The sequence below is a fragment of the Charadrius vociferus genome, unplaced genomic scaffold (genome assembly GCF_000708025.1).
Source record: "Charadrius vociferus isolate BGI_N301 unplaced genomic scaffold, ASM70802v2 scaffold1677, whole genome shotgun sequence".
In the NCBI taxonomy this organism is placed as follows: Eukaryota; Metazoa; Chordata; class Aves; order Charadriiformes; family Charadriidae; genus Charadrius; species Charadrius vociferus.
Genome location: NW_009649298.1, coordinates 8752 through 21666, shown reverse-complemented (window position 1 = coordinate 21666; position 12915 = coordinate 8752). Strand labels below are relative to the sequence as shown.

The window sequence follows — 12915 nt, the reverse complement described above, 5'->3', positions numbered from 1 at the left end:
GCCCCGGCCCGCTCCAACCCCCCCACCCCCGCGCGATCCCTTTCGGGCCCTCCCCCGGTCGCCTCCCGGACCCCGCTCCCCCTCACTCCCCCTCTCTCTCCCCCGAGCAGCCCGCCAACGAGAACCTCCGGGCGCCCAAGGGCGATGGCACCAAGAAGGGTCTCTCGGTGGAGCACATCTACCAGAAGAAGACGCAGCTGGAGCACATCCTGCTCCGGCCCGACACCTACATCGGCTCGGTGGAGCTGGTCACCCAGGTGCGGGGGCAGGGCCGCGGGGCTCAGCCTGAACTCCCCGGTGCAGGCGAGAGGTCATTAACATCCGTTTATAAAGCACAAAACGTCTGCTTTACAAACTGATGGCACAGAAGAGGAGGTGGACCTGGGGGCTTAAACGTTTCTTGCTTTCTTTTCAGCAAATGTGGGTTTTTGATGAGGGCGTGGGCCTTAACTGCAGAGATGTGACCTTTGTGCCTGGCTTATACAAAATCTTTGATGAGATTCTAGGTAAGGTGACCTGTTTGTTGACCCGGTGACGGACGAGTTATTAATGGGTGCTGAATAAGAAACATGAAAAATGCAAGAAGTTATCAAGTGTACTTTTAACTGGTTGAATTGTTGACGAAGTAATGTCTATTGCATAATTTGATGGATGGTGTTCGCAGAGTACACCGTTTGTTGATTGTGCTCGGAAATATTAGATACTAATGTCCTTCCATTAGCGCTACTTCGTAGTAAGCCATTCATGGGATGATGGTGCAGTCTATTACAAAACCAATTTCATCAGCCCAAAATTTGTGTTAACTTGTAGTCCTCGTCTTTGTAACTTGCAAAATATTTGCATACCAAGATGATTATTAGTAACATTGTATTGAATTCTTGCATTCATTCCACTGAAGACACTTTATGGTTAATAATTTGGTCTTGTCTGAGAATGTAATATAATAACAATAATCTTTCCATTCTAGTGAATGCTGCAGACAACAAGCAGAGAGATAAAAGCATGTCGTGCATTAAAGTTACAATTGATGTGTAAGTTTTATTTCATTTTTGCTCATTGCATTCCCAACTCAAGTGCAGGAGATTTTCTCAGTCAGATGCTGTTCTGCTAAGCAGGTGTGGTATTGGAGGCTGTGTGATGTGGCCAATCTAAGTTAGACCAAATTCACCGGTTGTGAAAGCCTTTTTCTTTGTTTAGTCCCTTGGTCTCTTACAGAGAGCTGACTGGTGAAATGACTGCTGCTTTGTTGGTGGGTTTTTTTTTGCTATGGCCATTTTCCTCTTCCTCTCAACCTTTTTATTCTGTCACTGAGCATAGATAGAGGATTTTTGTGTGTGGTGGTCCATTTCATAGAAGGTACATGCAGATCTGAGAATTTTTTTGTTGACTTGTCCTCCCTCTGCTGGCTGTTTCTGCACTTGCTGAACAGCGATTTGCTCACGATGAAATGGTGGCCTGTCCACAGAGCTTGTGTATAATACTGGTTTCATAGTTCAGTCGTTCGCAGCCTTAAAAACACATTTATTTTTCCCCCAGAGAGAATAACACAATCAGCGTATGGAACAACGGGAAAGGTATTCCAGTTGTTGAACACAAAGTGGAGAAGGTCTATGTGCCTGCTCTTATCTTTGGACAGCTACTAACATCCAGCAACTATGATGACAATGAAAAGAAAGTCACAGGTAGGGAAGACTCAAATATGCGCTAATATTTCTGAGCAGCCTCATCAGTTTAAATGAGTGACCTGAATTAAAGGAAGGGGGGAAGCAAGTCCTTGATGCCACATGAAAACGGTGTCCTGACTCCATCAGAGAAAAGTCTTCATGCTCTATTTTATAGTAATAATGGTACAAACATGGAGAACAGGAAAAATTCTCTTGAACACTAATCCAAATTAAATATGGGTTTGTAGAATATTGTTGCTGATTGACAGTTGTACTTTGATTGTGCTGAAGTGGCTGAACTCCTGTTAGTCTGGGATTCTTTTAGATGGCTTTGAACAAAGGTAATAACACAAGTCTGTTTTCCTTCTAATTCCAGGTGGGCGAAATGGTTATGGAGCCAAACTGTGTAACATATTTAGCACAAAATTTACTGTTGAAACTGCATGTCGCGAATACAAAAAGTTATTCAAGCAGGTATGAACACTTCTCGTTTCAGTAAGGTTATCCCTGAGATTTTCAAATAAGACTCTGAGTTTTTGTTCCAAAAATTTCGGTGTAACTTGCATTCAATGCACTGTGATTGGAATAAATTGGGCCCACAGTTACTGTATGACCAGACATAATTCAAATGAATAATGGAATGAGCAGACATAATCAGAATCTAGTTTTTAACCAGTGGGGGTTTTTTATTTGAAAGTATTGAAAACTCATAAATCAGCTTGCTGCTTTTAAAAGCCAAGCTAGTTGCTTGTGTGTGTTAGACTTGCAACTCACAAAGCCTCCTTTTCTCAGACCTGGACAGACAACATGGGAAAGGCTGGTGAAATGAAACTGAAACATTTTGATGGAGAAGATTACACATGTGTCACTTTCCAACCTGATCTGTCAAAATTCAAAATGACAATTCTTGATAAAGACATTGTAGCACTAATGTCTCGAAGAGCATACGATATTGCTGGATCCACAAAGGATGTCAAAGTTTTCCTAAATGGACAGAGGCTGCCTGTAAGTAAGCATTAAAAAGAAACAGTAATATCTGTATTTCTCATGCTGTTTAAACAGTGAGATTTTGTTGAAGCAATTTACGTCATTACACATAGTAAAGGGAAAAACTGCATGAGTGATTTCCCTACCCGCTTTTCAGAAGGATATGAATTAAGTATTTATAGGAGCTGTTATGAATGAGTTGTCTGCTTTCATCTGTGTGCAGGTGAAAGGATTCCGCAGTTATGTGGACCTCTATCTGAAGGACAAAGTAGATGAAACTGGTAATGCACTTAAGGTTATCCACGAGGAAGTAAATTCTCGGTGGGAAGTGTGTTTGACTTTAAGTGAAAAAGGCTTCCAGCAAGTTAGCTTCGTCAACAGCATTGCCACTACAAAGGTAACTCTTCAGTTTATTAGTCAAGCTAATGCCATATTCTTCATCATTAATGTTCTCAGCGATTTTTGAATGTGTGTTTGTTGGTGAAAAATACTTAGTTTCTTAATGTTGCAAAGACTATTCTTAAAGTTTTAAATAGATGTGCATCCTTGGGTTTTTTTCAATGGAATCACCACCAGGTCTTTGGTCCCGTTTCCCTTAGGGTGGCAGGCACGTTGATTACGTAGCTGACCAGCTTGTGACTAAACTCATTGATGTCGTGAAAAAGAAGAACAAAAATGGAGTTGGAGTGAAGCCTTTTCAGGTACAATGTCGGAGTTTCCCCAGTGGGAAACACAATTCTACCATTATTTCAAATTGTAACTACGGCTTAATGCTTTATCATGTTAATTAATAATACATATTTCTATTGTACCGACAATATATATAAAACTGCCAATTATAGAAGTCTCATATTGTCCAGTTTCAGCCAACTAACAATCTTCTCTTTGTTTGGCTGATGTATCTTGTAATCGGAACACTGTAAATCAGTGTAGATGTACTAAACCTCAGTATCTGCTTGATAATACCTACTTAGGCTGAGAGCTGATATTCCTTGACATCCCAAATCATATCACATTTTTCATGAATGTTCATTAGTTGTCCTAAGTGCTTTCAAGACATCTAGGAAAATTCAAAAACATACCATGATTACTGAGTTTTTCCTCACTGTGTGATTCTGACAGACGAATGTCAGACTGCGCTGCTCTTAGTGAGATGAGCCTGTACAACGCGTGATGCTTGTTGTATTTAACTGCAGGTGAAGAACCACATGTGGATTTTTGTGAATTGCTTAATTGAAAACCCAACCTTTGACTCTCAGACTAAGGAGAACATGACTCTGCAGGCAAAGAACTTTGGCTCAACCTGTAAACTGAGTGAAAAATTTATTAAGGGTGTAAGTATTGATATACACAGATAATCAAGACATCTGTAAAACTGCATCTTATGTTTAACGTGGCAAATATCCAGTTTTGAAGTAATGTCATGAACTAAAGAAAAAGTCTGTAACTTAGAATCCTGTCATTGATAAGGCTTTTCCCACAATTGCTTGGGGTTATTTTTTGTATTGCAGGCAGTTGGCTGTGGCATTGTTGAAAGTATCCTAAACTGGGTAAAATTTAAAGCTCAGAGCCAGCTGAATAAGAAATGTTCAGCTGTGAAACACACTAAGATTAAGGGTGTTCCTAAGCTGGATGATGCCAATGATGCTGGTAAGTGTTTTACACCGTCATAACCAGTTCATTCAAAAACAGTTAAAACTTGTTCATTAGACAAATGATAGAATTGTCTCCTAAAGATAATGCGAAAACCTGCAATTATAGTTCATCCCCATTTTACAGTCCCATTTACTACATTTATCCTCATTTAATACGCACAGTGCAACAATACCTGTATGTGTTATGTGTTAAAAGATACTTATTCTCCTTCAATTTGTGAGTACGCAGGCTTTGATTTCACTTCTTAATTAGAAAATTGACTTTATTTTTTTTTTTTTTTAGGCAGCAAGAATTCTCTAGATTGTACGCTTATCCTGACCGAGGGAGATTCAGCCAAAACGCTGGCTGTCTCTGGTCTAGGAGTGGTTGGTAGAGACAAATATGGAGTATTTCCCCTTCGTGGGAAAATACTCAACGTCCGAGAAGCTTCTCATAAGCAGGTTAGTTGGAAAATCGTTATAGTCTACATGTTCGAACAGTATGCTTTGTACCAGTCAGTGGTATCCTTATGGATAATTTTAGACTTTTTTGAGATATATTTTCAGTCTGAAAGACAAGTTTTTATTCCATGTGATCTTTTCCAGATTATGGAAAATGCTGAAATCAACAACATCATCAAGATTGTGGGTTTACAATATAAGAAGAACTATGAAGATCAAGAATCTTTAAAGAGTCTTCGCTATGGAAAGATTATGATTATGACAGATCAGGTTAGGTTCACTAAATGAAAATTGGGAGAGGAAAAAAACCAACACTTGAATGCAGAGGAAAGAAGGAAATACTACCTTTCTCCTGCTGCCATTGTTGTACCTAATTGTCTGTATTTGTTTCTTTTTATCATTCTGTATTAGTGGGTCGTATTTCTTTTCAGCCACAAAACAAAACAGATAAAGCAGAGGGGGGAGTAGCATCACCAAATAGCCAAATACTGTCTTTCCAGTCTGCTGATTCAAGGTCCTTGACCAGTCCTTGATACCTTTTTTCATCAAGAATGTGCCTTTTCTGTTTCTTTTAATTTTCAGTAGTTAAACAACACATGGTCACCTTTTTTAGAAGTGAAGTAGGGTCAGTTAGCTGGAATTATAGAATCATTTGCTATTAAGCTAACAATTGTCAATTCCTGCATGTCCCTGATTAAATATGCCTTTTTTCCTTCTTTTTAAATCAGGATCAAGATGGATCACATATCAAAGGTTTGCTGATTAACTTCATCCATCACAACTGGCCATCTCTTCTAAGACACAACTTTTTGGAGGAATTTATTACTCCTATCATAAAGGTAAGTGTTGGGTAGATGGTAAGGTGAACGAGTAAGGACCCATTGGTCCAAATCTGCCTCTCATTTCACAGTAAATATTTGTTCATTGTAGGCCTCTAAAAACAAAGAAGAAATTGCGTTCTATAGTATTCCTGAATTTGAAGAATGGAAAAATAGTACACAGAACTACAATTCGTGGAAAATCAAGTACTATAAAGGTTTGTAGAAAACTTAATGTGGTGAAATTAAATGATCCAAGTAAGAGCATTCATGATTGATCCAGTTAGCCCCGCTTTTGCAGAAAGGGTTTGGGCTGGTTGTCCTCCAAGTTTCTTCCCTCCTAAGATATTCTGATTACAAATACATGGGACATAAAACACAAAAGTAAGGAAACGGTAACCTCTGACTGGATAAAATCTCAATAAAATCTCCCGAAATGGAACTAGGTAACCATTCTTTCAGCCCTCTTAGGCAATTATGCTCAGTTTTATGTGTTATTTTCCATAGTATAGTCCTTGTGTACTATTAGCGCTGTGAGTTAAGTACTTACTCCAGAATTGCTTAATACCAACAAGAAAGGTTCCAACTGCAGAACAACGGCTGGATGATGAGGTATCATTTCCAGTTTGCAGTTAATCATTTCAGATATCTACAGGAGCTACAGACAAAATCCAAAAGTACAATATGCAACTGCTCACATATCTGTAATTCTTATAATTTTTGTGATACTTTAAAATGAGATAGAAGGTAAGTTTTCAGTAAGTCGTCTTCATACTGTACATTTATACAACACATCACAGAAACTAGGTGTAGCAAAATATTTCTTTGAAGTGCAACTTAATTTAAGCAAGAAGCTATTAGGACTAACTAGTACTGTCTCTGCAGGTTTGGGTACCAGCACATCGAAGGAGGCTAAAGAATACTTTGCAGATATGGCTAAACACCGAATTGGCTTCAAATATTCTGGTCCTGAAGATGATGCTGCGATCACCCTGGTAACTAACACTTGATTTAATTGCTGACTTACTAGCTTTGGTATTCTACTGCTTTGAGTGCTGTGTATTTTCTCTTAAAATGCTCTTAAAAGCCTTTGGGCTTGAGACAACCTCTTTGTTACCAAGGCTACGGCTTTAGTCTAACCAGTAGAAGCAAATCTGTCCACAGACCTCAGGCCTAGAGTACCCTTTTAATGATGGTTTTTAAATATAGCTCAGAACAAACTAATCACTACAAACCAATTGACATTTCCAGACACAATAGTAAATATTCCTTTAACATTTTTCTGCATGTTCTGCTGCAATTTTCTCCAAGTCAGACCTCACTTTTCTCCCCCAGATTTTCTTCTTGCAAAATGGTTCACTGTTGGACTAAAACAGTCCTCACTTCTGTCAACTTCTTCACCTTCAGTAGACATTGACTCTTAAGTATTCTGAGCAATAGGCAATGCCAAAAAAACATTTTTTTCCCCAAAATCTGCTTTGATTTTCCATTATGATGTTATGAATCCATACATTTAAACCAAACTACCGTGTTTCCTTAAGACTGGTGTAAATTTTACTCTTAATATATTTAGCTACAAGAACCTTTTATTGCACTTCTTGGGCTACTAAATCAGCCTGTTTAGCACATTGTTCTCCTGGGTAAACTCTTCCTGTATGCTTTCTTTTTCTCAAGTGATCCAATAGGACACCACAGAACGTCCTAGAATTGAGTTACTTTTCATTTTGTAATATACAGGCCTTTAGCAAGAAGAAGGTAGAAGAGCGAAAGGAGTGGTTGACCAATTTCATGGAGGATAGAAGACAACGGAAGCTGCATGGTCTGCCAGAGGTAAAAGGTTTATGTATATGGAGGAAACTGGTTTCCTCTGTCTCCCTGGGGCTGTTCTCAGCTTCATTCTGGCATGCTAGAGCTGCACGCAGCTCCGAGTCAGTGAGTCAGTCACTGGATTATGGGACAGTTAAAACGTTTCAGGATTTTGCAGAGCAGCTTCTCTCATCTTATCAGTGTAGCCCCGTTGTCAATTGTCCAACAGTTAATTTCATTTTTAACGCTTATCTTTCAAATTACTTTATCAATAGGGAAATTATCACTTGAGCAGGACTGTATGGAGACTTTATTTCTCAAAAAATGGCCCTACATCATAGGAAGCGATGTGTCACGTTGCCATGCTAAGAATGTCAGCACTTGAGCCATGTTGAACTAGTCTTACGAGGAGCTTCCATTTTAGTGAAACTAGTCAAATATGAGCTAAGAAACAGATTAGACCTTGTTAAAATTGAGGCAATCTTGCACCTGTTTTTCTCAGGAATACCTATATGGGAAAAATACTAATTACCTGACGTACAACGACTTCATCAACAAGGAGTTAGTGCTGTTCTCGAACTCAGATAATGAAAGATCAATCCCGTCACTGGTTGATGGTAAGTTATCTCAAGATAGTGATTCCACATAAGTGCGTTCCTCAGAACTTAATAAATGGGTGTTGGTGTGTCATATCATCAGAATCAGGGAACCTGGTGAGCTTTCAGGGTCAGTATTCTGAAGACCATTTTCTGCTGTTCAAATGTTTTAACCTTTGGATTAAATGTCTTGTCCGTTTTGTAGTATATTATTGCAAGTACCTTACTCTCCTGGTGCAGAATCTTTAGGTGTATGAGTAGTAGGTAGTCTCTAGAGAGCAGAAGCTTTATGAAACGCATTGTACATTCTAATCACAAGGTCTTTTTTTTTTTGTTTTTTTTTTAATACAGGTTTGAAGCCAGGTCAAAGAAAAGTTCTGTTCACATGTTTCAAACGAAACGATAAGCGGGAGGTGAAGGTTGCTCAGCTGGCTGGTTCTGTGGCTGAGATGTCCTCATACCATCATGGTGAAGTAAGAATCTGGCCTGTTGTGCAAATGCTTTTTAAATGAAAGGCAAAAATTCCTTCTGTTGAGTTGACAGTTAAGATGTGTCTAAAGCAGAATTAGATGTTTGAGTATAAACGCCAAAGCAAAGTTGCTTTATATCCGCTATTAATACTTGAATAGTAATTTAGTCTGCGACTGACCAGTGTGCCTGTCCCACCTAGACTTTATGGGAGTGTATTTCATTCAAAAAGTAGAACAAGAAATACCCGCTTTACTTGCAATAGATTTAAGCAGATGTTACTTGCCTTTCTACCTTGCTAAGGAAAAGTTAAGCACTAAAACAAGATTCCATTGGGAGACTGATAGAATCTTTCATTGGAGGTTTCAAGAACAGGTAGATAGCTATGTATGGTGGGTCACTGGAATATATCCAGTCATCCAGACTGGAGGATCCTGGGATGTACTTTCAGTGAGAGTTTCCTCTGGTATTTTGCTAGCTGAGTTTATCCTCTGTATCAATTCTGTTCTTGGTGTGAATTTTGCCTTTGACTTTGTCCATTCAGTGAAGAATTCTGCATTTTTAGCTTTGAACTTTCCTTTATTGCAGGCATCGCTGATGATGACTATTATTAACTTAGCTCAGAACTTTGTGGGCAGTAACAACCTCAACTTGCTGCAGCCTATTGGTCAGTTTGGCACAAGGCTGCATGGTGGAAAAGACTCTGCCAGCCCTCGATACATCTTTACAATGCTCAGGTCAGCATTAAAGATTCCTTACCGCCTTAAATATTCTTGGCGTCTTACAAGACTCAATTTGACAGCATCAACACTTTGGGCTTAAATTCTCTTTTCCATTCTAGCCCACTAGCACGCTTGCTGTTCCCACCAATGGATGACAATATCCTGAGGTTCCTTTATGATGACAATCAACGTGTGGAGCCAGAATGGTATATGCCTATCATTCCCATGGTGCTGATAAACGGGGCAGAAGGGATTGGTACTGGCTGGTCCTGTAAGATCCCCAACTTTGATATCAGGGAAGTTGTGAATAATATCCGTCGTCTGATGGATGGAGAAGAGCCGTTGCCAATGGTAAATAACGTATTTAAAAAACAGTGTCTCACTCGTGAGTTTACTGAGCACATACTGGATCATTTCATGCAAGTGCTTAAAAACAGAAGCATCAACGCAAAGCTGAATCCAGTGTTCTTTTCTGCTTAGCTTCCTAGTTACAAGAATTTCAAAGGCACAATAGATGAACTGGGACCTAATCAGTATGTGATAAGTGGTGAAGTGTCTATTCTTGATTCTACAACCATTGAGATCACTGAGCTGCCTGTCAGAACATGGACGCAGGTAATAAACAGTGAATTCGCTCTAGGAATGTATAGTTTGTCCTGTAAAGCAAAACATGATTAGTGTGTTTCGGAGCTTTTTGTTTCCATGGAAAACATGGGTCTGAATTTGATTCTTTTCTCAGACTTACAAAGAGCAAGTTCTGGAGCCAATGTTAAATGGGACTGAGAAGACACCCCCACTAATCACAGACTATAAAGAATATCACACAGATACAACAGTGAAGTTTATAGTGAAGATGACTGAAGAAAAACTAGCTGAAGCTAACGCAGTGGGGCTGCATAAGGTCTTCAAACTCCAAACTAATTTAACATGCAACTCCATGGTATGTAATAGATTTTGCTGGATAAAGTTCTTGGTTTAACTCAAAGACTCTGTGGACAGCTGCAGTTGCTGCGTGTAACAAATACTCTTTTGCAGTAACCTATTCGCTTTGATTTTTCTGCTGGTTCTGGTTTTAAATCAGCTTTCTAAATATACCTTCAAAAGGTCAAGAGACCGGCTTGGGAACGGGCCCAGAGTGGTATGGTTTTGCCTGAAGGAGTCAAAGTGATCTGAAATCACACAGTTCAGAGACCTTTGTTGTGACAACAGCACTGCCATTGAATGTCTGGCTTCTGACAATGTGCGAAGCTTGATGCAAGATGTTTATCCTACAGATAGCTTTAAGATTCGAGGAACCTTAACCCTACTATGTGTTTTCAAGAACTTTGAAATTCTAAAATCGTCTCTGCTGTTGTGCTTGCAGACTGAAGTAATTTCTAAAACAATGCTAAGGTTTTATAATTTGTTGGCTAATAATTCAACTGTACTATCACACCTGTGTTTTAGGTAATTTTCAGTGGGTTTGGAAATCAGTTTTATCATCGTAACGCCTGTGTTCTTTCATCTAGGTTCTTTTTGACCATGTCGGCTTTCTCAAGAAGTACGACTCTCCCCAGGATATTCTTAAAGAGTTCTTTGAACTCAGGCTCCGATACTACAGTTTGAGGAAAGAATGGCTTATTGGAATGCTAAGTGCCGAGTCTGCAAAACTGAGCAACCAGGCTCGTTTCATCCTGGAGAAAATAGATGGCAAAATTGTGATCGGTATGCATTGTTCTTGTTTACTTGGTTTATGAAACTGGGAGAAGAACTAGGTGCTCCCTTGAGTTCTGTCAGCACCTCCTCAGCCCAGACTGGCTCTTAGCAAACTACGCCAGAGCTTATCTTTCTGTTCCAGTAACATACGAGAGGAAAATGCTTCAGAGAGTATCCTTGGTCTATAGAGCATTTTGCATATGTTAATTGAAACAGGACACTCGCACGGCTTTCCTACTGTGTGTTTGACACTATTCTTAGGGTAGAAATATTCTTTAATAGTTTAGCAATAATTCCTATCTATTTCTGACTCAGTAGGAATAGGAGTTAAGTGCTTGCTGAGTTAGAAAGGGGTAGTGTTTACTGTTTAAATGCGTACTTCTTAAGAACCCGTATCTCTTCTGTGTTATCGCTGTGAACCTCTGTGAATATATTCCAAATCACGTTCTCGGTGGACGGGGGGTTCAAACTTAGAAGATACTCACATTAGCAGCATCTGAGCATCATGAGCTAGAAAAAGAAACAGGTCTTTGTTCCCAGCATTCAAATTTTTCAATCAACTTTTCCACCTCAGTCTAAAAGGCAGTCTGTATTTCACTTGCATTGATGGAGGATGCAGCTAGGAAAAGTGTCATAAGATGCTTTGTGGTTTGAGTCTGAAGGCAGCCCAATAATCCCAACAGCCTCTGTCTGTCTGACTTGACTCTGGAAGAGAAATAATTCCCTTGAAATGCATTTTCTTGGGTTTTTGTAATAAGCAGTTCCAAGGCTGACAGAGCTGGTTTCATTTGTATTTGTGTCTCATGGTTGATTGCTTCTGATATCTTAAAAAGGAACAAATTCCAGCTGAAGCATTTCCTTTGGTCAGGGCACTTATAGCATAAATTTTCCAGGTGATGTCTAATGAGGTGCGAGCTATACCAAAGCCTTTGAGTGCTATCAGGCTAGGGTTTTTTTCTTCCACCTGCCTACCTATTGTGAAACCTTTTTGATACCATTGCACCTTTTTTTCCGAGTTCAAAAACTACTTAGGGCAGGGGAAATACATGTATGGAAATGAGGAAGAAAAATATTTACTGTGCTCTGGCAGGTGTTCCTGACAGGTACAGGAGCAATGCTGACCTGACAAATCACCTGCTAAATAGGAACTTTTTAGGTGTTGTTTCAGGCTCTTCCACATGTCCCACCTCTGATGAGGAAAGGCTATTTTAGAGCCCGATAGGTTGCTGAGCTGCTAGTGCCATGGGATCCAAAATTTAAAGCTTGTTTGTCTTTTCTAACAGCAGTTGGTGGTGGTCACTAACTGACAATCCTGAAATGTCTGTTTACAGAAAACAAACCCAAGAAAGAGTTGATTCAAGTTCTTATCCAGAGAGGGTATGAATCTGATCCAGTGAAGGTTTGGAAGGAATCGCAAAACAAGGTAATGCTTCAGCCATCCTCTCTAAATAGATCCAAACTGGGCCCTACCTCTGGAGCTTCATAATCCGTAGGAAGAAGCCCAGGTTGCTTTTCAGTTTGTAGGATTCAAGAGCTTATGTGTCTGGTATGTCTGTGATAGAAAACATAAGACAAGCAAAAACGCAGTCTCTTGTTCAGAAGGCACTGAGAGTTTGAGTCAGTCGGGTCAAGTCCTCTTGCCACAGCAATTTCTGCTCTTCCTTAAGGATTTCCTTCCTCCTGTGGGACACAGTTGTGGCAGGGCTGTGAGGAAGATGACCACCCGAGGAGAGAATCTGGACTATCAGGACAGAGAGGCCAGATAGACTAGAGCAAAAGAGATTTGGAGAATTGTTTTTGCAGGTGGATTTCTCTGAGCGATAACAGCTGAGACTTTAAGAAGCATAACTTTATCCATTTCTGAATCGTCCAAGAAGACTCTAGGACACCATAAGCACATGGAGCACCTGTGTTGCAGTCCAAATTTGATGAATAGCCCTACCCTTGTATGTCAATATATTTGCTGACAATGTTTGGTTTAAATCCACATTCAGGAAGAAGAGGAGGAGGAGGAGGAGGAGAGCGAGAAAGAATCAGCTGCAGCTAGAGGACCAGACTTCAAC

At 39.8% G+C, this 12915-nt stretch overlaps 1 protein-coding gene across 1 annotated transcript in view; it reads left to right on the top strand.

Annotated features, from left to right (window-relative positions):
• The window catches only part of TOP2A (topoisomerase (DNA) II alpha 170kDa), a 24269-nt gene that overhangs the window by 5679 nt on the left and 5675 nt on the right, over positions 1–12915 (top strand). The window contains exons 12-36 of the mRNA XM_009889120.1: positions 101–257; positions 416–506; positions 968–1031; positions 1537–1682; positions 2041–2138; positions 2457–2669; positions 2875–3048; positions 3251–3352; positions 3848–3985; positions 4163–4301; positions 4590–4747; positions 4892–5017; positions 5476–5586; positions 5678–5783; positions 6451–6560; positions 7303–7395; positions 7874–7988; positions 8319–8440; positions 9024–9172; positions 9277–9508; positions 9638–9772; positions 9897–10097; positions 10666–10861; positions 12184–12275; positions 12856–12915. Coding sequence (XP_009887422.1) covers positions 101–257; positions 416–506; positions 968–1031; positions 1537–1682; positions 2041–2138; positions 2457–2669; positions 2875–3048; positions 3251–3352; positions 3848–3985; positions 4163–4301; positions 4590–4747; positions 4892–5017; positions 5476–5586; positions 5678–5783; positions 6451–6560; positions 7303–7395; positions 7874–7988; positions 8319–8440; positions 9024–9172; positions 9277–9508; positions 9638–9772; positions 9897–10097; positions 10666–10861; positions 12184–12275; positions 12856–12915 — 3328 coding nt within the window. The remainder of the gene's footprint in view (positions 1–100; positions 258–415; positions 507–967; positions 1032–1536; positions 1683–2040; positions 2139–2456; positions 2670–2874; positions 3049–3250; positions 3353–3847; positions 3986–4162; positions 4302–4589; positions 4748–4891; positions 5018–5475; positions 5587–5677; positions 5784–6450; positions 6561–7302; positions 7396–7873; positions 7989–8318; positions 8441–9023; positions 9173–9276; positions 9509–9637; positions 9773–9896; positions 10098–10665; positions 10862–12183; positions 12276–12855) is intronic.